The 27,369-nt window shown below is 34.9% G+C and overlaps 2 protein-coding genes across 3 annotated transcripts in view; one reads left to right on the top strand and one right to left on the bottom strand.

Moving 5' to 3' along the window:
* The window catches only part of LOC121384270 (Fanconi anemia group I protein-like), a 62,029-nt gene extending 48,377 nt beyond the window's left edge, over positions 1-13,652 (bottom strand). The window contains exons 1-8 of the mRNA XM_041514587.1: positions 13,596-13,652; positions 7,128-7,272; positions 4,843-4,918; positions 3,768-3,901; positions 3,429-3,514; positions 2,202-2,327; positions 1,079-1,244; positions 176-261 (exon numbers count right to left, since the gene is read on the bottom strand). Of these exons, the coding sequence (XP_041370521.1) occupies positions 176-261; positions 1,079-1,244; positions 2,202-2,327; positions 3,429-3,514; positions 3,768-3,901; positions 4,843-4,918; positions 7,128-7,211 (758 nt within the window). The 5' untranslated portion in view covers positions 7,212-7,272; positions 13,596-13,652. The remainder of the gene's footprint in view (positions 1-175; positions 262-1,078; positions 1,245-2,201; positions 2,328-3,428; positions 3,515-3,767; positions 3,902-4,842; positions 4,919-7,127; positions 7,273-13,595) is intronic.
* A 149-nt stretch (positions 13,653-13,801) lies between these two features.
* Positions 13,802-27,328, top strand: LOC121384170 (DNA polymerase lambda-like). Of its 2 annotated transcripts, XR_005959354.1 has the most exons (10): positions 13,802-14,573; positions 15,249-15,326; positions 16,741-16,848; positions 17,474-17,653; positions 18,057-18,185; positions 20,681-20,849; positions 21,822-21,913; positions 24,016-24,177; positions 25,855-26,836; positions 26,935-27,328. XR_005959354.1 is itself a non-coding variant. In XM_041514433.1 (9 exons), the coding sequence occupies exons 1-9, from the start codon at positions 13,875-13,877 to the stop codon at positions 25,960-25,962; spliced, it is 1,725 nt and encodes a 574-aa protein (XP_041370367.1). In that variant the 5' UTR covers positions 13,802-13,874; the 3' UTR covers positions 25,963-27,328. The 2 variants fall into 2 exon arrangements, 1 of the variants encoding a protein (XP_041370367.1); XM_041514433.1 differs by having other exon boundaries at positions 25,855-27,328.
* Positions 27,329-27,369: the final 41 nt, after the last annotated feature.

Raw genomic sequence — 27,369 nt, 5'->3', positions numbered from 1 at the left:
CACTTAAGGTGATCCTAGCACCAAGATCAACAAAATTCTGCCTTAGACAACAAAATTCTGTTGAGATGACACATTATTTGCAAAAGCATCTTAAATGTTTTTTAATAAAAATAAAGCTTTAGGTTAAGAAAATACAAAACGAAATTGTTGTTGACTGAATACAAGACGTTGATACCTGTCAGAGTTCATTTTCTGTCTGCTGCTGTTGTCGTGCGCTATAAAGAACTTGGATATACCTTCCAGCACCAGCTGTTTGTGTCCCTGAAAAACAGGACAGGAAACAATTTCAGAATGGGGATATCGGACAAACAGAATATAAACAATAATCAAAGAGCAATTTACAGGTTTTTTGTCTTCCCTATAAGATAAGACACAACGTTGACGTCTATGTATTGTAGAGGAAACCCTTGTCACTAGCTCTGTGTTAAAAAGCACTAGCCCTGGGCATTGGGCTAGCGGATTTGTCTGTCTGTAAGGACCTTAGGTTACTCGTCGAGTGTTGTATTAATGGCATAAAATAACACATTACCGCAGACCAAGCAACTGTAATGATATTTTATTAACACACTAGTTAATGTAATAATTATTATCAATAATTATATTACAGAGCCCAAAAATAAGCTAAATAAGAAATCTAGTACCAAGTCAGTCTGGTCAAATGTCACTGTATGTTATCATCTGCTGTTAAAGTCACCATCAGGCTCGACATGTTAATTTGTGATACAATCCCGCTTCCGGTATGTCCAATCTGTCAAACAATTCAGTGCAGTCTGACCTCTACACATGTATGCACTTCTTCGGCTTCTGGGTGTCGGATCAACGGTTCCCAGAGCACATGAATACAACACCATCAACAAGCATACTATTTGACTTACAGTTGACAAGCATAAGGTCAGGTCATAGGGTTTAACGTGCACATTCAGAATAAGCTGTTGTAGCACATGCTTGTCATGGGCGCAGGTGGCGGCCTGGGCCAGCTCCTCTGTCCATGACAAGCATCGCCCAATACTACTTCAAATACACTGCGTTCTCATGATTTTTTTCTTTATAGTATTTCAGTATTTGTAGTTTACTGAACCTTGTTTGCCAACAATAGCAACTGATAGATAAGAGCTGGCAGGTCCTGCATATCCAAGTCTTTGAAACTGCGTAGTATTTTCTTGATGACAAATCTCAGTTCATCTAGACTGAGGGGAACGTCTCGGAGCATGGCTGCTAAGTGAATAACACTGGCAGGAGCCCATCTGACAGAAAGAACACAAAAAAGGATCATTTATTATGATCTCCAATAATAGTAAATGATGTAATAACTAAGCATTGCGATGGATTAAAAAAGTTTAGCAGTTTGATGGGGGGTTTTGGTAAACAAATGCATTAACTTAGTAGTTCATTAATACATAAAGTTTTATATTAGCTTTTAAGAAAATGTATCCCAAAACACAATTGGCAAATTCAACCAGAAATACACATAAAACTCTGAAGAAAATATGGTTAGCATTTTGATGAATTGTGTTAGAAAGTGTGGGAAGAAATAGATTTTGTTTTCTTAGCCAAACAAACAAGCTCAATAAATAGACGATTTGTCACAAGTGTTTTTAATATAAAAAATATCAACCGAGTCTATGTTAATTGGTATTTGTCGAGGCTCTGCCAGTTAACTAGACGAGATTTATATTTTACATATTAAAAAACCCAGAGTGGTGAATTTTATTTATACTACATGTATAACACTTCTAAAATAACATTTTTTATTCGATATTTAGTAAATTACAGTACTAAAGTCGCCTCATCGGTAATATGACATCATGATTAGCACAAATTATTTTGATGTCACACACTTTAACTATATATTATGAACACTTTACACTTAGGTATACAGGTCTTGATGGATGCTAAACAAAATTGGTACATTCACAGCAACACCTTATTACCGAGCGACCTTGAAAACTTGCATATACCTTTAAATTTGCATACCATTATTAACCGAGTTAATATACTAAATTATCACATGGGTTTATGACATGGATATCATGGGTAAGTTATAGGATAAATATATTAATTATTCAATCAACTTTTTGAAATATTAGTGACATGTATAATGCATGTGCCAAACCCAGTGAAATATTTGTAATTATTTAAGTAAAAGCATTATGGTATGTGTTGAAAAATAAACAGAAAAAAAGAAAGAAAGCAAATCATACTTGGAAGAACATATGCTGTTCAATAAATGGCTTTTATACTCTGATCCTTTCATTGAATTTTCACCAAACACGACCAGGTTCTGACTGGCCAGAGCGGACATTAACTTGGGGAACAGATCAAGAGCTCTGGAAAATAAAACATTTTGATGGTTACAAATTTTTTTTTTTTAAATTACAGCATATAATCAGCCCTAAACAATAAAACATCACAATAAACAAAGGAAGGCGTTTATGATAAACAATCAAATTGCTAATGTAGCTGGCATGGTTTAATCAGATTTTGGTAGACTGCAGTATCTGCAGTATCATCTCCCAACACGATTACAGGGCTAGCTCTGGGTGAGCAGAAAATTGTGCCATAGTATCCATTAAAATTTAAAAACTGTCGAAACCCAGTTATTTTCAAACAAAATATCAATTATTAGAAAATTTTGTTTCGTTTATAACTACATCATTAGAGCACATAGATTCATTAATAAAGGGCTATTGGGTGTTACACATTTGGTTATTGTGACATTTAATCAGAGGAAACCAACTACATTTTCCAACAAGGGGTCTTTTATATGCACTTTCGCACAGACATAACAGCACATACCATAGCCTTTGGTGTCTCAGTAGTTGGGCACCGATTAGAATGGGGAGAAACCCAATCAGAGAATAGCTCCACCAAGGGGATTTGATCCTTGAGACTCAAGCACCTAAGGCAAGCATTCTTTCCCACAGATACATGTAGGAGAGTACACACAACAGCCTCCCAAGTACAAATCTTGATGGGATTGCAATACCCAACAGCTCCAACCCTAGTCCTATTGCAAAGTAGGTGATTGTAAGCATTCTAACACTGAGTTTCATCCTGCACCCATATAAACAATATATGTATTATTCTCCTATCCACAGCTTTGCAAGCCTTGTCCCAGGTTGAAATTTCCACCACCTTGGGTGTACTTTTTCTATCCATATGATGGAATCTATTAATATTTAACATTTAACAGTGCTATCTCAGGATATCCAGAAAATGTCAACTTATCTGTAAACATCAAAACTTGCAGAAACCAGTATTTTCCAATACAATAACAATCATTACATAAAATTATTTTGTCAAATTAATATAAAAGTCACCATTAGTTTTTAAAATTCACAATTGGCTAATACGGCAAGTGACAGAGCTTGCTAGCCCTACAGTGTAAATAGACAGCTGTACCCACACCAATGTAAACAGTCACTTACTTTCCTCCCTGCAGGGAGCCAATCTTCACAGAGTCTACAAACACATTAGCCAAGTCTGCTAAACTTTCACTTGGAAGGGTGTCACACTGAAATTAGAAGAAAAGAAAAAGAAGAATAATATTGATTCCAAATGAGTGTTACTTTAGGCTAACAGAACAACTACAATAAAACTAAAGGAACCCTCACTAACTGAAAGAAAAGAAAGGAATGTAAGGAAATGTTTTATTTAATGATGCACTCAACACATTTTATTTACGGTTATATGGCGTCGGACATATGGTTAAGGACCACACAGATATTGCTGCTAATATTTTCCTGTCAGACAGGCAATGCAAATACCTCTAGCATAAGAAGTCCAACTAAATTGGACGCCAGCTTTGTGTTAATCTCGTTCTTTTGAAGAATGTCAACAAGTTGTTTGTAAATGTGTAGCTGCAGTGTGGATGCATTGGTTGATTCTGGTGAACTGGTACCTGCAAAAAAAGAAAAGGGTTTAAACAATCAATAATGAAGTAAACAATCTTTTAGAAATTTATATATACTTTTATATGTAAATTTATATTGATTGACCATTTACTGATGATTTAGCACCAATTTGCAAACAAACTCATTATCACATTAGAAATATTAGTTACACCAAAAAGTTTGTTTTGTCTAACAACACCACTGGAGTACATAGATTAATTAATCATCGGCTATTGGATGTCAAACATTTGGTACACGTAATTTGGTGACTCTTGGTCATGCACTTTCCCACAGACAGGAAAGTACACACTACAGCCTTTGTCCAGTTGTGGTGCACCGGTTGTAACGAAAAAAAACAATCAGCTGAATGGATCCACCAAGGTGGTTCGATCCTGTGACACCAGCACCACTGGCAAGCACTCAACTGATTGAGCTAAATCCTGCCCCTAGTTACACCAAGTCGAAGTACCAGGGCTTACCCCTGTACATTGCCAAATTAGCCAATTGCTGATTTTTATATAAAATGGATACAAACGTTAGAGGTTGGCTAATAAAGTATTCTGCAAATTAACCACATTTTAATGATTTTCAAGGAAATTGGCAAAACCAAAATTTGTTCCAGTGTGATCCCTGTTAAAATCATTCATATCTATGGATAGTCCAGATAAAAATCAATTTTCACGGTGAAAAAAGAAAGAAGTATTTTATTTAACGACGCACTCAACAATTTTTATTTACGGTCAATTTTCAAGGTGGTCCCAATCATGGTTTTACTTTTTTATTTTCCCATCATATTTTCATTATTCAAGGTAACCTCAATCATGTTTTTATATTTTAAAAGATGGCTGCCCAACTACTGTTAATCTATTTTATAAGGTTGCCCCATAATGTTTTGTTGTACTTTTAACAGGTTGATTGTTGTACAATACTGACTATAAAGCTTACTTACTGGTAAGAAGAGCTCTGATAAAAGCTACAGAGTCACCTTTCCCTCGTAACACATGGCTTGTGATCATGCGAGAAAGCTGAAAAAGTGTTTAGTATCAGTCAGTATACTCATCAACAAGAATGCATATAACATACATTTGAACATATGCAGGGCGTATCCATGAACAAAATATACTGTTAATCATTTGATAAAATATACTGTAAAAAATCAAGTCGAGCCAAATTCAATTTATCTTATCGAAGATGATATCCAACAAAAATAAGGATCATTGATAAGTATACTTTTAAAATTAACTTTTCAACAATTTTTTTAAAATGTTAATAATGATAATGACAGGACGTAGCCCAGTGGTAAAGGATTCGCTCAATGTGCAGTCGGTCTGGGATCAATCCCCATCAGTGAGCCCATTGTGCTATTTCTCATTCCAACCAGTGCACCATGACTGGTATATCAAAGGCCGTGTCTGGGATGTTGCATATAAAAGATCTATTGCTCGCTTGATGTGTGGTCAGTTTGGGATTGATCCCCATTGGTGGGCCCATTGCGCCATTTTCGTTTCAGCCAGTGCACCATGACTGGTATATCAAAGGCAGTAGTATGTCATATCCTGTCTGTGGGATGGTGCATATAAAAGATCCTTTGCTACTAATGGAAAAATGTAGTGGGTTTCCTCTCTAAGACTATATGTTAAAATTACCAAATGTTTGACATCCAATAGGCAATGATTAATAAATCAATGTGCTCTAGTGGTGTCGTTAAACAAAACAAACTTTAACTTTTTAACTCTTTCCTCAGGCAAGTGTTCTACCATTATTACACATACATTCAGAGATGAAAGTGGGTTACAGAAAAAAAAATTAATAATAATATTGGTGGTCAGTTACCACACAGACTCGAGAGTTAGGGATCTTGCACAATGGCAGCCTCCATTCAGAATTAATAATAATATTGGTGGTCAGTTACCACACAGACTCGAGAGTTAGGGATCTTGCACAATGGCAGCCTCCATTCAGAATTAATAATAATATTGGTGGTCAGTTACCACACAGACTCGAGAGTTAGGGATCTTGCACAATGGCAGCCTCCATTCAGAATTAATAATAATATTGGTGGTCAGTTACCACACAGACTCGAGAGTTAGGGATCTTGCACAATGGCAGCCTCCATTCAGAATTAATAATAATATTGGTGGTCAGTTACCACACAGACTCGAGAGTTAGGGATCTTGCACAATGGCAGCCTCCATTCAGAATTAATAATAATATTGGTGGTCAGTTACCACACAGACTCGAGAGTTAGGGATCTTGCACAATGGCAGCCTCCATTCAGAATTAATAATAATATTGGTGGTCAGTTACCACACAGACTCGAGAGTTAGGGATCTTGCACAATGGCAGCCTCCATTCAGAATTAATAATAATATTGGTGGTCAGTTACCACACAGACTCGAGAGTTAGGGATCTTGCACAATGGCAGCCTCCATTCAGAATTAATAATAATATTGGTGGTCAGTTACCACACAGACTCGAGAGTTAGGGATCTTGCACAATGGCAGCCTCCATTCAGAATTAATCAGAATCAGGTCCAGCTCTAAGTAATCATAAAATTTCACAAAAAAAAAAAGAAGCAAAATCTATCGCTATTTTCCAACAAAATATTAAGTATTACAAACATTTTGTTGTTGTCCAAATTAAAATAAAATTCGCCAATTGTTCTTAAAATTCGCAAATGGCAAATTTTGCGAGTGCCAGAGCTAGTTCTGAGAATGTGTGCATGTGCAGCAGCATCCGAAACCATATTGTACATAGTGGATGGAGAATACGAAACACTTATGACAAACAGTCAAAAATCTGGAAATACTGTACAGACAATTAAAAGTCTGTAAAAATTTCATGTCTGTATACCCAGCCAAGGGCTATGTATTTTCATTTATAAATTGACCCACAATGCCGACAGTATTTTCTTTATCCAGCTCGAATCCTGTAGGGATGTGAGAAGGGCTGGAACAAAAAAGCTTACTACGGCCGGGGTTCAGGGGCTGCATAAGGGCCCCTGAAGGAAAATTGTTGTTTGCAACCCCTGGAACTGCCAAAAATTGCATTCAATTCTAACAAATCTACACTGGTTATAACTTATAATATAAGACACACATCAAAAACTTGAAACCGTGAAAACATGCAAATGAACCGTGTGTGGTCAACAGTATTGAACATCATGTTTTTGTTTTTTTAGACGAATAGAAAAGTGCATTTATGTCTTTCCGCATAGTTCTCACATCCCTGTACCTGGCTGACATCCACATCATTCAGTAGCTGGGCAAGATCCTGGGTGTGGCCTCCTTCAGCCAGAGCCACTATCTTCTTCTCCATTGTTACACGACAGACAGCAGATGGACTTCACTGAAGGCAGCCTACGTATAGTCTCTTTTTTCTAATTAAATAAAAGAAATTAAGATATACATGTATATATACATATTATTTTAAATTAACCATCTTGTAAACAATAATATAACATTAACCAGACCTCATAAAAACAAATGAAGGAGGTGATTAACTGCTCCTCTAACATACAAGTACATGTAGATTATGGGGAGCCAGTTCAGGGCTCAAACTTAACAACGTATCACGGACGGCACTCTTGTGCCACATATAAAAAGTACTGCTGTCACAGTAAATCTCACCAATGATGGCAAAATGTATACACCAAAAAGTATACACAATTCTGTAACCAAGTCGCCAAATTCGCCAACTTCGAATTTTGAAAATAATTGGCGAATTTTATTTTGAGCTGGCGAAATAATTTTACTACATTTTATTAGAAAATAACTAGTTTTCTGTCATTTCTGAAGTTTAATAGATAATTTAAAGAAAATTTGTGTTCACCCAGAGCTAGACCTGAGTCACGTCTATTCGCTACCTTAAAATACATGCCATAGGCTCAAAACTGAAGTCAGCGGGCCATTTCACTGTGGGTTACAACTTACAAATTCTTAAGTTCAAGCCCTGCATTTAAGACATAAAATTTTACCAAACTAATACCACATACATGTAAATTGCTAAGGAGAGGTAAAAAAAACCCACAAATTACTAAAGGGACCAGCACATATAGTTCAGGGGATTAATGGGGAGAAAATGTGATGGCTTGATCCCCATAAAAAGTTGAGACCTGTTTTTAAAAAACACAAAGTGGAGTTTAAACTGCACATCTGGTATATATCAAAGGCTGTGGTCTGTGCTGTCCTGTCTGCTATATATTTACTATTGGTGTCACAATATATATACTAATGGTGAGAGCTAAATGGACATTTGGACAGTTATGATCACTCAGCCAGAGATTTAACTGTATAGTGAAAACACAGAATGGCTGCCTACCATACCACACACTAGGCAAAAATTCCGATATACCGATACCAATTGGTATATATACAGTATACTGCCCAGCTCTAGCATCAAACAGGATTATTGTTGTATTAGAGCGGGAATCTTTGCCTACTGTGTGATAGGCAGCCATTCCGTGTTTTTGCTATATTTACAGTTATCTCTGACTGAGATAACCATCCAAATGTCCATCTAGCTCTCGAACAGCAGAGTACTTGGGCTAGGAGCAGAAGCCCCGAATCTATCAGTCACTTTCTTATTACTAAATATTATAAATTTATATGTATAAAGTGAAACCTCTCAAAACCACCCTCTGTAAATCAGAATTCCCTCAAAACCAGACGTTTTACAGAGTCCCTTTTTAAAAAATCAGTTGCAAATGTAACTTCTCTAAACCAGATCCCTCTTAAAACCAGGGATTTTTCTTGATCCATGGTAGTTCATCAAGATAAACGTCTCCGGCACGATATTTATTATTGTGATGGTTATTGCTGTGCCGTAACGTTTATCCATTAGATCGAATTTTCCATTTGCAATCACGATTTAATAAAATCAGGCATATGTGCTTTATTTAAGAGCCTCAACACATACAACATATTTTAATAAATTTTAGAATAAAAATACCTTTGGTAACCTTTCCAAGATAAGATGTTTGAAGATGACACATTTTCACATTTAAAAGTTATTATCCTTGCACATCGAAAATGCGGAATGAAAATATGGCGGAACAACAATTATTCGTATCAAACATTTTATGTACAGCCAATAAAAAGAAATATTTCAGAACTGAATGGAACTGATTATTCATTTTGTTATTTTTGTTTCTATATATGTACTATATGCATTATTAATATTTATGCCATTAAAGGTTGTTTTTTATTGTTGTTGTTTTTTGGGGGGGGGATATTATTCTTTTTTATTATTATAAAAAAAAAAAAAATTATTGTCAGTACAGGTCATTACTTATTTTAATTAAGGCTTTCATTTATTTACTTTTTTAAAACTTATTATTTCCTTTAGAATTTTTTTTAATATTATTATTATAGGTCATTCGTTATATGTGTTTCAAAGGTTTTTCTCTCTCTTTTTTTGTTTAAAGGTCTACAATCATGGCACATTATTAATACACAGTATATAAAAAAAATACATAAAGATTACATTATTAACCATAAGAAACAAAAATACCACCCCAATTATTAATAAAGCGACTTTTTGTAAAACGCTCGGGGGGAAAAAAACACTGATCCAGTCGATTTGACCCGCATCTGACCTGTGACGTAGCATCAGGTGAATTCCACTCATTCATTAGTAGGTTAGCATGGCGACAGCATGTAAGACCTCAACTGGTGAGGAAGGAGAAAATCTGTTAGGGGTACTTCCCTATCAGTTTGATACGTAGTACACCAAATGCGATCAGCCTATTTGCAGCACGGAGCTCGGACGTCGACCAAACACAAAAACAAAGCCCGAATGTTAATGCCAAGGTGTACATTGTTCATATTTGGCACAAAGATACACCTCAACATGATGCATTTATATATGTTAAAAAAATAAATGTAGGAAAAATATTTTTTAGAAAAAATACTAATTAATATTAACTGATGACTGGATAGCATTTAAATAATTAATGTATTGCAATTATTATTAAAAACAACAAATACAAGTACATACATTAAATGTTTTTAAAAGACATCATTAAATATATTAAACAAGGCGCTTTCATCGTCAGTCTAATCATTACTTGGTTACAAACATCTACGATTGGTACCTGTTTCATTTACAAAATATGAACAAAGAAGATTTTATTGTTCGGAGTTAATCCTTTAATTGGTTAACTAAAGGCTTATTTGCAAAAGCAATACATGTCTACAGATTTCGCAGACATCGGTAGCTCACACAGCATGTGACACAGTCGGCTCACTACGAGATCAAGCAATCTAAGTGGTTGTGTGTGTACTGCCAATATGCTACGGTATTTGTGATTATGTAATGTTGTTGTAAAGAGGTGTTTTCAGACGTCAGATGCATGTTTGTTCCTAATTTGTTCTGTCAGTGTCGGAAAGTGTGAATTCCATTGTAATGAACAGAATAACACTGATGTACGTTTGTTCCTGACAATTTGTGGTCGGATGGTGTAAATGTCGCAGTAACGACGGTCATTATAACGAGGTCTGACTGTACATGTTAAAACAATAAATGTAGAAAAAATCGCCTATCTGTTTTTGTACAGCCCGAACATGAAAAATGCGATTATTTTCTAAAAAAAAAAAAATCCTACATTTATTTTATTAACATATATAAATGCATCGTGTTGAGGTGTATCTTTGTGCCAAATATGAACAATGTACACCGTGGCATTAACATTCGGGCTTTGTTTTTGTCTCAAGCCGATGTTCAGGCTCCGGGCTGCAAATAGGCTGAACAAGGGGGATACAGGCTTGGAACACAGGCATCGAAATAAGCATTGTGTCTGGTAACCCATTTACAGGTTCCACAAAATATAGCCTGGTAACCCATAGGTTACCACAACTATATGAAAGTTAGAATTGAATTCCTATTACTACTACTTTTAACGTCCTTGTATGTGTGCCAGATGATTATTGTAGTATACATGTATTTATGATTCATTCTTTATCTTATCACTGTTCTTAATGTAGTACATATAATTCTTTACAAGTATGTGACTGGATGAATATATAAATTGATGAAAATAAAAATGTTCTGCTTTCTATTTTCTCGTTTTTTATCATACAACAATGAAAGATTGTATTAATAATTCTGAAATTGTATCGGTACGCACGAACATTGGTACGAGAAATGAAATCAGGAAGTAAATTTATCTAGTGGGCGCTGCTTAAACGTGGAAACTGAAACCGATATGTATTAACCTGCTCATATACCACTGGAGTTTTGAGCATGTCTGTCGCGGGTCCGGTCTCCAGATAGTCAGTGGCCTGACCCGTGACAGAAGCTTAAACGAGCATTGTCGAAATTGCTTGCAATTGCACAAGTTCGCACAAAATCGGTGCAATTTCGTACAAGAAAACGAAACACTGAAGTAAATTCATCTAGTAGACGCTGCTTAAATGCGGAAAAAACTATAATTGCTTGCAATTGCACAAGTGCATGCGAACATCGATGCAATTCCTTACGAGAAAATGAAACGCAGAAGACCGGAATACATTGTCTGGTTGACGTTCAGAAACAAAACTAACGTTAACGTTGAAATTTTTGTCGAGAACGAAACACCGTTCTCGACTTTTCTTACATGTGGTAACCTCCCGGTAACCTGAACGCCTGTTCTCGACTTATTTCAATGCCTGGGAACAGACAAGTTCTTTAACAAAAGTTTTGTTGGTGCCATTCCCATCGACCATCTTAGATAATTGTCGTAATCCCCAGGTGTGAAGTGGTCACTGCAATTCGAATCGCATCTTGACGGTCCTTTCCAATAGGCCTACGCACGTGTTAGGTTTAGAACTGCTTCCGTGCAAACAATGTCGGTTTGTCTTTCGGAAAAATATGCAAACTTCTTTTGCCTTTAACTGCAGCTTTTGTACATCCATACACCGCACAATGGTTCACCATGTTTCACATTTGAAAGATATCTTCAAAATAAATTCCAAACATACAATTCAATTCAATAGAATAACATTTTCTAAAATGTAGACCTTTAATTATTATTGCAGGTCATTTGTTATTTTACGGTTTTTATTTATTTATTTATTATTAATTTTTGCTCTTTTTTGTTTTAATTTTTTTAGTTATAATTACTGGTTATTAGAACTTATTTTAAGGTTTTTATTCAAATTTAAAAAAATAATATTATAATTATTTTTTAATAAACCTGCACAACCCCCAACCCCACAACCTAAAAAAATCTTTGATTATAATAGTTTCACTAGTCTTACATAAGGCCAAAAAAAAAAATATGTGTGTTTCAGGTTTCATCTCTGGAAAAAATAGGGTAGGTAGGTAGGAACTTTTTTTTTTTTTAAACCATGTTCTTGACATACTGCATATAACCTGTCTGCAAAAATCACAGTAGATGTTGGGGTTTTTGTAGTCAAAATCACTTAGGGTCGCAGCGTAAAATTAGGGTCGGTCTGGAAACCGGAAACAAACCAAAAAAAAATTTTTACGCCTAATATTTCTATTAATCTTTTATAGCAAGTTCTGGGAAAAGGTGTGCGCATATATGTGTGCGTATATGTGTGTGTGTGTTTGAAGGAAACATTTATAAATAACAAAAAGCACATTTTTATTTAGTTATTTTATTATTTATCAATTAAGTATTAATTAAGTTTATGATATTATTTAATTTTTATTATTAATATTATTAACTTATTATTTATTAATTGATTTTTTTAAAATATTAATTAATTAGTTTATTTATTATTTATTTATTTTATATTATTATTATTGTTATTAAATGTGATATTCCATTAAATTTCGTATATTGTGGAAGAAAATCGTGAACATGAGACGAATAATTGTAAAAATAATCCTATTCCGCCAACAGTTTTCAATCACATTTTTAATGTGCTTATAATAACTAGCGGGAATATTCGGGATTTTGTTCGTAACTGAAAACTGGATTAATGCAGGATTACTATTTGGACAAACTGTCTATTTATGCGTAAAACATAACTCGGGAAGTTTTCTTTATACAGTAAGTGTTTATATTTATTGGTACATCTTATATTTCGCCACGAATTAATTAATTAATTCCATGATTGTATCGATTCCGCTTGAAATCTGGGCGGAAAACGCACGCTTGTTTACTTGTAAAAATCGGAGGTCCAATAAATGTCAAAATGTTAAAAAACGGCCCGTAGATGTTTACCTTGGTGAACTAGATCCATGGGTGTCCGGTTTAGATGGGGGCAACACTTCCAAACGTTCCAGCATTCACTGTTTCAGCTGGAACAGTTTGGAAGTCTTTCCTCTACCAGTGTTTCTGCTAGAAAGAAATTTTTGGGTATGGCGCTATGATTAGTATGAAATCAAATGCAACCACAGTCAACAGGGAGTATGGGGGGCCTCCCCTAGAATGAAAATGGGTCAAGTTTAGGGTTAGGGTTAAGAAAAGCATACAGTAATGATAAGTGGAATTAATTTTGTGAAAAAGTTAACTTTAACAAAATTAAATTTGGGTATGGCGCCATACCCGTTTTACCGTCTGACAGAAACCCTGTCTACAACAGCACTAACTACAAAACTAACACATGGATCATTGGATTATGGAACAGGAAATAAGCCCGAGCCATTTACCAATACCAGTGTGACTGTCAACTTGGGCCAAGGAGATTCGATCCTAGGACCTATCGCCATTTGACTGAACTTTTGACATGCACATTACATAATTAAGCTGACCTTAATGAACAAACGGTCCAGACCATGTATTTGTTTTCAGCAACATTTATTAGGAACCGCACGTCAAAGTTGGCGCGCTTTACTTTACTTCCTTTTCCGGTATGGATATACCAATTGCTACCCTCGTACTATGGCTGTTGTTTTAAAAGCTAATCAGAATACTTGTAACAATTGCGATTGCCATCCCGGCCCATTGTTGTTTACAAATGGCTGCCTACATGGGTTGTGATTAAATATTGTTGTCTTAACTCGTAGCATTTTCACAATCCTTTTGACACTATGTCTTCAAAAAAGAGGAAAGATTGTGAGAAAATTAATATTTCACAAACTAAAAAACAAAAACTACCTGACACCTCTAAAAGTGCATCTAAAACGTCCATCGAAGAAGCTTTTTTGACGGGAGTAGACATTTTTATTATGAAGGCTGGTATCCAAAAAGCCAGAATTAAGATTTTTGAGACACAGCTTGAGAAATATGGGGCAGTTGTTTGTAACGAAATATCATCGTCGACAAGGCACATTTTAGTCGATGATACAATGGACGTTGACAGGATGTGTAGATTGTTGAAGCTGGAGTCTGCCCCGCAAGCAACTGTTGTAAAAACCACTTGGCTCAGTACCTGTCTTAGACAAAAGAAATTAATCCAGACTCAAGAATTTGAACTAGACTTAAAAGAACATTTTAATACCAACATAACCAAGGGGGCCATCAACCTAGCAGTGCAAAGTGCATCTGATTCTAAGACAAGTTGTAGTGAAGTGCAAACTGTACCAAATGACAAATGCCCCAAAGTTGGCATAATGTTTAATGCATTTAAAAAATCAAACAAGTCAGAAATGTCTGGTTCAGACAGTGATTATAAAGCAAGTGACGAAGAGCGGGATGTTCAGGCATGTGACGAAAGTGGATATCATTCTCCATCAACCAGTTCTAATGAAACAGTTACTCCAAACACATCACCTGGCAAAGCATTTCCTGTAAGAAATGTGCTCTCTTAGTCTTAGTATCTATACATATATATGTTTACTATTATTTAGGTCAAACTTAAACATTGAGGTGTTATATTATATATACCACTATAATTATTTTCATTGCAGGGCCTCTAGAATTGTTATAAAAATCCACTAGCCATGGGATCAGTAATTTAAAAAATGTACTAGCCATGCATCACACATTCACTAGCCCTACTTTACTTTAAGTTAATAAAGTTTTACTAAATAATAGTAATAATCAGATATGTCAGTATATTCATATTTACAAAATAGACTTAACTGCAATATTTGACCAAAATTTTTTTTTCACTAGCCGTCGGGCATGGTAATTGTAGTTATTTACTAGCCCAACATTGAATATCACTAGCCACAGGAGTGGGGCTACCATAATATCTCTTTCTCTCTCTCTCTCTCTCTCTCTCTCTCTCTCTCTCTCTCTCTCTCTCTCTCTCTCTCTCTCTCTCTCTCTCTCTCTCTCTCTCTCTCTCTCTCTCTATTACACCTCATTTAATCTGTAGCATGACCAGTAACTGGTCAAGTTTAAAACTAATTCTGCATTGATGTTCATATAGAAACACTGTTTGCTTACATGGATCATGTATGAATAATGTACATGTATAGGCTAATTGTTTAATAGATTTGTCTTTGTTTTACTTTTAGACAGAAAAATGGATTTGCACTCAATCATCTAAGAATCCTAGACCCAACTTCAACCAGCATGTCACAGAAACATTAGAAGTATGTACAATGTTTGTGTTAACAAATCGGCATTCTCATTACATATACATGTACATGTATGTATTTACCAGGAGATTACAATATGTCGAGAAAGTTGACAACATTACTTCATTCTCAACAAAATCTTATTTTTAAACAAAAACTCCATCACTAAACCTTGATCAGCTGGGTGTTATTCAATAACTGAATAAGGTCCTCATTTAAAAATACAATATCAGTATATTTCTAAAAGTAATATGAATGAATAAGAAAGTATCAGTGTGTCTATGAAAGAATTTTATAGTAATAACAATGGGGGATTGTAAACCTGTAAATGTGTCATAACATATCTATATTACCAGGCCTGTATTTTATGATAACCTTGATATGGATTGCCATACACTATACATATTTCAATGTCCGGTATACATCAAACTAATATACATTTGGTATCTGTTTATCTTCATTGCATTTCAGTTAAATGTTTTCTTTCATTTGGGGGTGTGCGGGACATAACTCGGTGGTACAGCGTTCGCTCGATACGCAGTCGGTCTGGGATCGATCCCCATCAGTGGGCCCATTGGGCTATTTCTCATCACAGCCAGTGCACCATGCACGACTGGTATATCAAAGGCCGTGGTATGTGCTATCCTGTCTGTGGGGTGGTGCATATAAAAGATCCCTTGCTGCTAATCGGAAAGAGTTGCCCATGAAGTGGCGACAGCGGGTTTCCTCTCTCAATATCTGTGTGGTCCTTAACCATATGTCTGATGCCATATAACCATAATTAAAATGTGTTGAGTGTGTCGTTAAATAAAACATTTCTTTCTTTCTTTCATTGGGTACTTGTTGCTGAATATTTTAACTGCATGTAAACATATTATTTTTCTTATTCGGATGCATATATATGTGTGTGTGTGTGTGTAACTGTACAATGTAATGAAAATTATAATGAATGTTATCTCTAAAGTACAATTGTACCAATGTCCATGTTGGGGGTGGGATGTACCCCAGTGGTAAAACACTCACATAATGTGCAGTCAGGTCTAGGATTGATCATTGTCGGTGGGCCCAAGAGGCTGTTTCTCATCCCAGTCAGTGCATCACAACTGTTATATCAAAGGCTGTGGTATCGATGTGCTATCCTGTTTGTGGGATGGTGCATATAAAAGACCCCATGCTACTATATGCATGTACATGTATATGGAAAAATGTAGCAGGTTTTCTCTCTAAGAAATTATCACAATTATCCAATGTTAGACATCCAATAGCCGGTGATTAATAAATCAATGTGTTCTAGTGGTGTCATTAAAAAAACCCATCACATATTTTAATGATTTGTCCATAATAAGCAAATTAAACCACAGTACTTTAGTAGTAAGGTGATGAATAGGATTTCAAGAAGTTCTCTTTGTATGAGATTTTAATATTGCAGGAAATGGTGAAGAACTACGAAAGTACAAATGACAAATGGCGTGCCTTTGGTTATCAGAAAGCAATTCAGGCCATTCGCAGGTGCCCCAAGCAAATCTCAACATGGGAGGTATGGAACATCTTTTTCTACCAAAAGAACATGTATATAGACAACTGATTAGTTATTTAGCACAATTTGTGTTTTAGGCACGTCTTGAAATTAATATTCTGAGCTGCTGAACAAAAAGTAAAGTAAAACAACAAAAAATAGGAGTAAACTAAATATTTTAGGGTCACATTTTGATTAATAAAAATGGCAAAATAAACATTGATTTATGATGTTTTACTGAACGCTTGTTGGAACATCAATTTACATGATGATACCGTGTGACACTGACATTGTGTTTGTGGATTGATGTTGAGATTGCAAGCACCTGTTTAGATATTTTGTTTTTATTTTGAGTTATGAAATGCTATACATTAATGTGTGTGTGTGCGTGCGTGCATGTGTGTGTGCTCTGTTTAGAAGGACTGTCAATTAGTGTTTTGACAATTACAATTTAATTATTTAAAACAAGCATTATTTTAATGAGATCTCCCTTGTTTCATGTCAACACAAAAATCACATCTTAGTACATATATAGGTATTGCTTATGTGATGTATACAATATGTCTTTTAATATTTTCAAAGTGTATGTAATAAATTTAAGTAGAAATACAGGCGTATAGTATTACAACTTTAAATTCTCTTTCAGGAAGCTAAAGCTCTTCCTGGTGTAGGATCCCGATTGGCTGACAAAATATGGGAAATAATCCAGAGTGGAGAGCTGAGAAAACTGAATGAATTCAAATCTAATGATGAGATCAAAGTTCTGAACATGTTCACCAATGTGTGGGGTGCTGGGCCGACGACAGCCAGACAGTGGTATCAGCAGGTAAAAGCAAGTGATGTGAACTGTAATGTTCTTGTGAAAAACATTGCGATGCTAACCAAAGATGATACACTTGTAGATGATGTATTAAAGGTTAACTTTGTAATAAAGTTAAAACCAGACCCAAAAAATAATGTTTTGCCAAGTTGAAGTCAAATATTAGATGACATTACATATATGTTTTCATTTCTAATAAAAGGGAGGTATGTAGCCCATTGGTAAAGCGCTTGCTTGATGCGTGGTTGGTCTGGGATCGATCCCCGTCAGTGGGCTCATTGGGCTATTTCTCATTCCAGCCAGTGCACCACAACTTTTTCTCTCTGTTTTTTTCGCAGTATGTTTTTTGCCATAGACATTTTCTTAATAGCAGTAACTGTATTTTTGTGTTGTTTTCTGATCACTTCAGGGTTTGCGAACAATAGACGATTTGAAGACAAAGGCGCACCTGACTCATCAGCAGAAGGTTGGAGTTCGACTGTACGACGACTTGTTGGAAAGGATGCCACGTGAAGAAGCTGGAGAGATTGAGCAAGTGGTTGGTACTTCTTGTATTACAGACTTTTACTTTTTACAATCCATATGTTGTACCTGTTTGTATTAATTAATATGTAATCTTTTTACAATCCATATGTTGTACCTGTTTGTATTAATTAATATGTAATCTTTTTACAATCCCTATGTTGTACCTGTTTGTATTAATTAATATGTAATCTTTTTACAATCCCTATGTTGTACCTGTTTGTATTAATTAATATGTAATCTTTTTACGATCCCTATGTTGTACCTGTTTGTATTAATTAATATGTAATCTTTTTACGATCCCTATGTTGTACCTGTTTGTATTAATTAATATGTAATCTTTTTACGATCCCTATGTTGTACCTGTTTGTATTAATTAATATGTAATCTTTTTACGATCCCTATGTTGTACCTGTTTGTATTAATTAATATGTAATCTTTTTACGATCCCTATGTTGTACCTGTTTGTATTAATTAATATGTAATCTTTTTACGATCCCTATGTTGTACCTGTTTGTATTAATTAATATGTAATCTTTTTACGATCCCTATGTTGTACCTGTTTGTATTAATTAATATGTAATCTTTTTACGATCCCTATGTTGTACCTGTTTGTATTAATTAATATGTAATCTTTTTACGATCCCTATGTTGTACCTGTTTGTATTAATTAATATGTAATCTTTTTACGATCCCTATGTTGTACCTGTTTGTATTAATTAATATGTAATCTTTTTACGATCCCTATGTTGTACCTGTTTGTATTAATTAATATGTAATCTTTTTACGATCCCTATGTTGTACCTGTTTGTATTAATTAATATGTAATCTTTTTACGATCCCTATGTTGTACCTGTTTGTATTAATTAATATGTAATCTTTTTACGATCCCTATGTTGTACCTGTTTGTATTAATTAATATGTAATCTTTTTACAATCCCTATGTTGTACCTGTTTGTATTAATTAATATGTAATCTTTTTACGATCCCTATGTTGTACCTGTTTGTATTAATTAATATGTAATCTTTTTACGATCCCTATGTTGTACCTGTTTGTATTAATTAATATGTAATCTTTTTACGATCCCTATGTTGTACCTGTTTGTATTAATTAATATGTAATCTTTTTACGATCCCTATGTTGTACCTGTTTGTATTAATTAATATGTAATCTTTTTACGATCCCTATGTTGTACCTGTTTGTATTAATTAATATGTAATCTTTTTCAGCGCTCACACTGGACCAAATTTTGTTTACGGCAATTTTCAGATGTAGAATATTTTCGTAAAAATTATTCAAAGGTGTTGAAGTTACAGAAAATGTATTAGCCAAAGCCTAAATGTAGCCACTTTGTATGGAAATTAGCAGTTGGCCAATTTGGCAATGGGTAGGGTGAGGCCTGGTTGTTAATGTGCAGTATTATTATAATACTGTTTTTAGATTACACTATTACCTGGCTAAGGAGAGGAAAGGGATGTTTATTTAATGACACATTTTGGACTAAGCTATTAGATGTTCAAGATAAACTTTACAGGACTTACACTGGAAAGAATTTTAGTTTAGCCAATTTTCAGATATCTGTAGAATATATCCTTGAAAATTATCAAAATGTTAATTTAGGTAGTCATTTTGTATAAAATTAACAATTAGCTAATATGGCAATAGACAGGGTGAGCCCTGCTTTAACTTACAGTACATGTAGTTATGGCTTGTTGTCCACGGGACAATGTTACATAAATCGTTTGTAACCAGAAATCTGTACATGTGATTTACTTAGATGACCGATTGTCCAGTTACAAATTATATTTGTGTGACCTAATCAATTATCTTAACATTGCATTGAAATTAGATACCTTCTGAAGTTTGTAACTTTCAATTTCAGAATGTCTAATAGTTTACCACGTAACCAGTTGTGCCATGTAGTCTTAAAAATTGACAAAGAAACCCTCTGTTGCAGTGTAGGCCACTCTTAGAGATATATTAGCAGCAACAGATCTTTTACAGGTTTTTCTACATCTGGTACATCTGTGGGATGGTGCATATAAAAGATCTCTTGCTGCTAATCGAAATAAGTAGCCCATGAAGTGGCGACAGCGGGTTTTCTATATATATATATATATATCTGTGTGGTCCTTAACCATATGTCTGACGCCATATAACCATAAATAAAATGTGTTGAGTGTGTCGTTAAATAAAACATTTCCTTTCTTGTTGAAGACCATCAATCCTATAACCCAATGCTTCATCAGTAGGTGACATGCTATACCCAGTATCATGGGGTCTTTTAAAACGCACCATGGCCTTTGATGTTCCAGTCATGGTACACTGGTTGTGATGGGGAGAAATATCCGATTCCATCGCTACTAGTAAGTGCTCTACCATCAAGTTACTTCCTACTCCATAATTTGTTAAATGCTTATCTCAAAAGAACACAGATTTTACCTTAAATTATGATTTTATATCATGTTCCTTAGTTGCCATTGCTAACAAATTGTTTTAAATAACTGCAGGTGAAAGAGGCAGCTGAAAAGATACAGCCAGGCATTATAGCTCAGGCGTGTGGGTCGTATCGCCGTGGCAAGGCAACGTGCGGAGATGTTGATATTCTCGTCACTCACCCCGACGGAAAGTCACACCTAGGGATGTACGGGAAGCTGCTGTCAGCCCTCAAGGAAACTGGTTTGTCTCCCATATCTTGTAGAGTTGAGCAGCTTGAAAACTGTTGGGGTGGGACGTAGCCCAGTGGTAAAGCATTGGCTTGATTTGTGGTCGGTCTGGGATCGATCCCCGTCGGTGGATCCATTGGGCTATTTCTCGGTCCAGCCAGTGCTCCACGACTGGTGTAACAAAGGTCGTGGTATGTACTATCCTGTCTGTGGGATGGTGCAGATAAAAGATCCCTTGCTGCTAATTGAAAAGAGTAGCCCATGAAGTGGCGACAGCAGGTTTCCTCTCTGTATATCTGTGTGGTCCTTAAACGTATGTCTCATGCCATATAACCGTAAATAAAAGTGTTGAGTGCATAATTAAATGAAACATTTCCTTCCTTCCTTGAAAACTGTTGTAGTGTATCGCCTTTGTAGTGGGAGGGAGGGATGTAGCTCAGTGGTAAAGTGCTCGCCTGATACGTGGTCGGTCTAAGATCGATCCCTGTTGGTGGACCATTGGGCTTTCTCTCGTTCCAGCCAGTGCACCACATCTGGCATGTGCTATCCTGTCTGTGGGATGGTGCATATAAAAGATCCCATGCTATATCTAAGAATATATGTAAAAAATACCAAATATTTGACATCCAATAGCCGGTGATTAATAATTCATTGTGCTCTAGTGGTGTCGTTAAACAAAGCAAACTTCTTTTTTTGTAGTAGGAGTTCTAAATTACTAAATTACGTCACTGTAACAGCATCTTTGAAAATGTCAGAGCAACTCTCTACCACCCCATAGAGTTATCTCCTCTTAGACTACCCCGTTAGAGTTTACTACCTTTTTTTTTGACCATCTTAGAATTTATTACCGTACTCTCTTTGACCTTATCCCTCCCTTAGGGATCTAATTTTGTTTTATCTTTTTATCTAATTTCAGCCTTTGTGTATAATAAAAAAAAAAGTAATTTTCGCAACTTAGAATCACTTGTTTATTTCAACATTTCAGGATTTTTGACTGATGATTTGGTGTCTGTAGAAGATAATGGAAATCAGAAAAAATATCTTGGAGTGTGTAAACTTCCTGGAGATAATAGGAAAGTGAGTGCAGATTGTGTATTAGATTTTAAGGTTTAACAGATAAAACTTCCTCAACCTATTTTGTTAGCCATCAATTATTTTGAGCTTGGGACTTCTCTTCCAAATAATTGTAGCAGCCAATTTGTCAGAGTATATTAAAAAAACCCAGAAAACAAAACATTTTCTTTTATTTTCTCATCAGATACAGTTTCATCAGGATTGTTGTATGTGGAATGTCTTCCCATCGTACATCTCTTTTAATGCATCTTTCTCATTCTTGGAGTGTGAGGGCGGGACGTAGCCCAGTGGTAAAGCACTCGCTTGATGTGTGGTCAGTTTGGGATCAGTCCCCGTCAGTGGGCCCATTGGGTTATTTCTCACTCTAGTCAGTGCACCACGACTGGTATATCAAAGGCTGTGGTATGTGCTATCCTGTCTGTGGGAAAGTGCATATAAAAGATCCCTTACTGCATTAGAAAAAAATGTAGCGGGTTTCCTCTCTATGACTGAGTCAAAATGACCATGTGTTTGACATCCAACAGCTGATGATTAATAAATCAATATGCTCTAGTGGTGTCGTTAAACAAAACAAACTCTTTTTGTTTTCTTGGAGTGTGATGTAGCTATGTGGTATCGAGCTCACCTGAGGTGCAGTTGGTCATAGGATCAATCACCTTTGATAGACTCAGGTTTTTTACCCAGTGATCCATGACTGGTACATCAAAGGTCATGGTATGCACTGTCCTGCCTAAGGAGGAATGCAGATGAAAGATCTTTTGCTGCTTTACCAGTAGGAGTGGCCCCTGTGCAGGGGCAGATTATGCTTTAGGTAAGGGAGGGGGGTGTTTCTGAAACAATATGTAAATGTTTATAATTTGAAATTATAAATTTTACGTGGACATCAATTTAGATCTACGTGGTGAGGTTGGGTTTTTTAGCTGGGGGGAGGGGTGTTCTGTGCAACTGGGAAACCCCCCCCATAATCCACTCCTGCTGTGGAAACAGCAAGTTCCCTCTCTTTCTCTTTCAACCGAATGTCAAAATAACCATATGCTAGACACTAGATAGCCATAGTTTAAAATGTGCTGATGTATAGTTAAACAAATAGTTGTTTCCTTTGTTATTTAAGGATTGTCTGTTATTTCTTTTACGTTCTTCGGGTATTAGCAAACAAAAAACATCCGCAAACTGTGTGAATCGGCGAAGCTGTTCTCACATAAGTTTGCGGATGATTTTGTTTTTGGTTCATACCCAGATGACCGTAAAAGAAATAACAGACAATACTTACAATTAAATTTGAATCATACAGGCTAATCATAACACTAAAACATCATACTTAATTTTGAATTATTTTTTATCCATAAACAATAACCTCAATAAGACAACTTGCCCATATAAAATGACGTCATCAGCGTTCCCTGACGATATAATAATTGTTAGAAAATTAACAAATTCCCATTGCTACGTCTGGACCAATTGGATGATGTTATGTTGCAATGAATGTAACAAATTTAATTGTTCTGTTTTAATATAAGTGGATTCTTTAAATAAATATTGTGTTTGAGTGTCACCCCTTCTAATAGACGTTACAGGGCCCATTGGGCTGTTTCTCATTCCAACCAGTGTTCCACAGCTGGTGTAACAGATACTATGGTATGTACCATCCTGTCTGTGGTAGCAGGTTTCCTCTTTCTCATTATCTGTGTGATCCGTAACCATATGTCCGACGCCATATAATTGTAATTAAATGTGTTGAGTTCATCCTTAAATAAAACAATCTTTCCTTCCTTCTGATAGGAAATGAGGCATTCTATTCACATTAAGTGATGAACAGGCTTGTTTTGTCTTCTTCTTTCAGGGGGCAGGACGTAGCTCAATGGTACAGTGCTCGCTCGATGCGTGGTCGGTGTGGGATCGATCCCCATCGGTGGGCCCATTGAGCTATTTCTCATTCCAACCAGTGCACCATAACTGGTATATTAAAGGCCATGGTATGTACCACCCTGTCTGTGGGATGGTGCATATGAAAGATCCCTTGCTGCTAATCGAAAAGAGTAGCCCATGAAATGGCGACAGCGGGTTTCCTCTCTCAATATCTGGTCTTTTTTTTTTTCTTCTTCCAGCACCGCAGGTTGGATATCATTGTTGTTCCTTATGATGAGTATGGATGTGCTTTGGTGTATTTCACTGGCTCTGCTCACTTCAACAGGTCGCTGCGTCACCTGTGTAAGAAACAGAATATGTCGCTTAACGAACATGCTTTGAGAACCGGAGTCGTTAGAAAGGTAATTAAACAGTGTCCTCTTTTTCTTAGTCCCACTAAATAATAAAAAATTGCAAATATTCACAAATCTGACAATTCATTTACTTATTTGCTAGTAACATTTCCAGAATGAAATTAAATTGCAGATGTTAGAAATAACAAATTAAAGTTGCAAATCCTAGTCTATCCTAATTGCCCACCTATGGTTTAAAAATAAAGAAAGATACAGGTATTTTAGTGTCAAGGAAATTACAAAAAGGGTCATAATTATAAAGAGGACTTATTTTAAATATTTGTGTTACTTTCATCATAATATGTCCAAACTGCATGATTTTGGGTGCATTTTTGACAGTGTTCAAACCCATACACATATATTTATGGAAACTTTGCTCATCAAACCTTACAAAAACCCTCATTTGAATAAAGGTTTAGCTGTTAAATTTTTCACAAAATCAGCTTGTTTGAAAATTACCCAAATTGATCGTGCTTCACTTTTGTGATAAGGAAAACCTGGTGTATGAATACCAAGCCTCATTACAGCTAAACCATTTGCACTGCTGGTGACAAACGAATTGTCATTTCTAAAAATAACTCTTTGGCTATCACTAAGCTTAAGAATTTACTTCCTATTACAAATAATTAGCCTTCTAACATGGATCTGTGCAAAACCAACAAATGAACTCTTTGTGCGCCCGGGTACACAAGGGAGCTAATTGTATACTGCTGCCTATAATGTTACAGTCTATGTTACAGTCTGTTACTGATTTATTTTTATGGTTGGCCGAAGAAGTAACCTATTCCGAACACAATTAGTAACCATAAACTGATTCAGAGTCGCTAATAGTTACTTAATCCATTTAGCTCTGTTAAATTTTCCATTTGTCACAAATTATAAGTCCTATGTTAATGAAACTTTGTTTATAAATGAAGCCATGAATATTACTCTCAGTGCATGTTCAAAATGATATAATTTATTAAATAAAAACATTACAAAAAACATATTTAATTTTTTTTAAAGTACGGTATGTCATTTTTTTTTAAAGAACTAAACTAATGAATTCTACATTACAAATTATTTCTGATTATTATAAATTTGATTCTTTTAACATGATCATCTATTTTCAGATAATAACTTATTTTATGATCCTGTATTAACCAAGTTAATAATAATCATACGAAGCACACTTGTAATAACAAGTGTAATTGTGGGAAGCGACGTTATAACATGACGTTGCTTCTCCATTCCCAGCTCAGACTGTGCATTAGAAATATGACGTCATTTCGTCGTCTCCTAGTTGTGGCTGAAACATTTTGAGTTGGGTCTTGTGGTTCATAAAGAAAACAACAATTATAATATGGATAATAAAGAAATTATTACACTCGAGTCACGTCTTGAGACATACTGATTGTACAAAACTCGTGTCAGGATTCATATATTAGCCTCGCTCTCGCTTGGGCAATACAAAAATCCTGGAAATCATTTTGTAAAATCAGTACGACACACATGCTTGTGTAATAATCTCTGTGACTGATGAGTGATGGGAAGTGTGGGTGTAGTAAATGTGATCTGTGAATTTAATCTAATCAATATTCTGGATTTTGTATTAGATTATTGGTGAGTCTTAATATATAATTTTGTTGTCATTGGAAGAATTGCTTTACATGTGCACTCATACTGTAGATTATTTTCATGTTACAGGGTACAGAAAAAATATTTGAAGGAACGAAAATTTTAACACCAACAGAAGAATCGGTGTTCAAAGCTTTGAATGTGCCTGTTAGACCCCCTGAAGAGAGAGATCACTAGTGAATTCACAGCCTCAAAGAAAAATCAGTGATCTACTTTAAGGCTTTGGATATGATTGATCAGATTCAGACCTTTATAATGTTATTTTAACTTAATTTTACATGACAAATATTCGTCAATGACAAAATTAATTTTTATATTAAAATCCACAGATATTTTGCAAGTACTTATGAATATGTAGCTGTTTTATTTAAATATATGTAATTTTGTTTTTATTTAATTAATTAATTAATTTTATTAGTATATTTTAACTTAATTTTACCTGACAAATATTTGTCAATGACAAAATGAATTTTTATATTAAAATCCACAGATATTTTACAAGTACTTATGAATATATAACTATTTTATTTAAATATATGTAATTTAGTTTTTATTCAATTAATTAATTAATTGATTTTATTAGGTATATTCTATTTTACCAGGTATTATTATTAAATTTATTTTAGCTTCGTAACAAATACATTTCTGCATAAGATTAGTATGGAATAAAACTGATTTATTTATTGGAATATTGAACAGAAGTAATATTTATTTTGTGATTTGAGGTTGTGTTTTGCATTTCTCTTAATATATTCTAGTACCAGTGACCTGTATGCCATAATATAGCATTAAAATACAATGGGCAAGTTCAACATTTTCCTAATATCTTCAAATAATGAATTAATATTCATCAAGTTCTTAAAATATTTTTAATTAAAAATTCAGTTAATGCAAAGTATATACATGTATATATTATTAATACTAAATTAAAAAAAAATTTTTTTGCATTATATTGCATGTTGGATTTACAGTCCCATTTTATCGTAGTTCCTATTTAGTAACCATTGTAAATAAAGTGAAGCTCCATTATATATATTACAGAGTCCAAAAGGTATTATCGTTAAGGAGATACTTTGAGAAGCAATACATTCAGAGGAATGCCTGAGTTATTCACACTTACTGGTTAATAACAGAGACATGGCCCAAAAGGTATTATCGTTAAGGAGATACTTTGAGAAGCAATACATTTAGAGGAATGCCTGAGTTATTCACACTTACTGGTTAATAACAGAGACATGGCCCAAAAGACAGAATTTCATTAGTATTTTTAAGAAATGGAGAATTACAAGGGTATTCCCCATCTTAAAATTTATGTGTAAACAATAATGTATGTCACAATATATAATGCGAGTTACACTTTATAATGTTTGTTGATACAATTATTTATTACTTTTGGATAAAAAGCTTCCTAAAACATAATCAATTTTTAATGGGATTGTGTCAATTTTTTTTTTAAAGGGACAGACCCTAGTTTATAAACACTAGGGCATATTTTTCACCTAGATCCTAGTTTTTAAACACTAAGGCATATTTTTCACCTAGACCCTAGTTTATAAACACTAAGGCATATTTTTCACCTAGACC

Source organism: Gigantopelta aegis, chromosome 10, assembly GCF_016097555.1.
Source record: "Gigantopelta aegis isolate Gae_Host chromosome 10, Gae_host_genome, whole genome shotgun sequence".
Taxonomy (NCBI): Eukaryota; Metazoa; Mollusca; class Gastropoda; order Neomphalida; family Peltospiridae; genus Gigantopelta; species Gigantopelta aegis.
The sequence above is the reverse complement of the archived record's forward strand: the minus strand, read 5'-3'. Positions and strand labels throughout refer to the sequence as shown.

Coding starts and splice junctions, on each gene's coding strand:
- LOC121384170 (XM_041514433.1), top strand. CDS start 13,875: ATGTCTTCAAAAAAGAGGAAAGATTGTGAGAAAATTAATATTTCACAA. Junction 16,849..17,473: donor AGCAAATCTCAACATGGGAG/GTATGGAACATC, acceptor ATTCTCTTTCAG/GAAGCTAAAGCTCTTCCTGG. Junction 21,914..24,015: donor TTCCTGGAGATAATAGGAAA/GTGAGTGCAGAT, acceptor TTCTTCTTCCAG/CACCGCAGGTTGGATATCAT.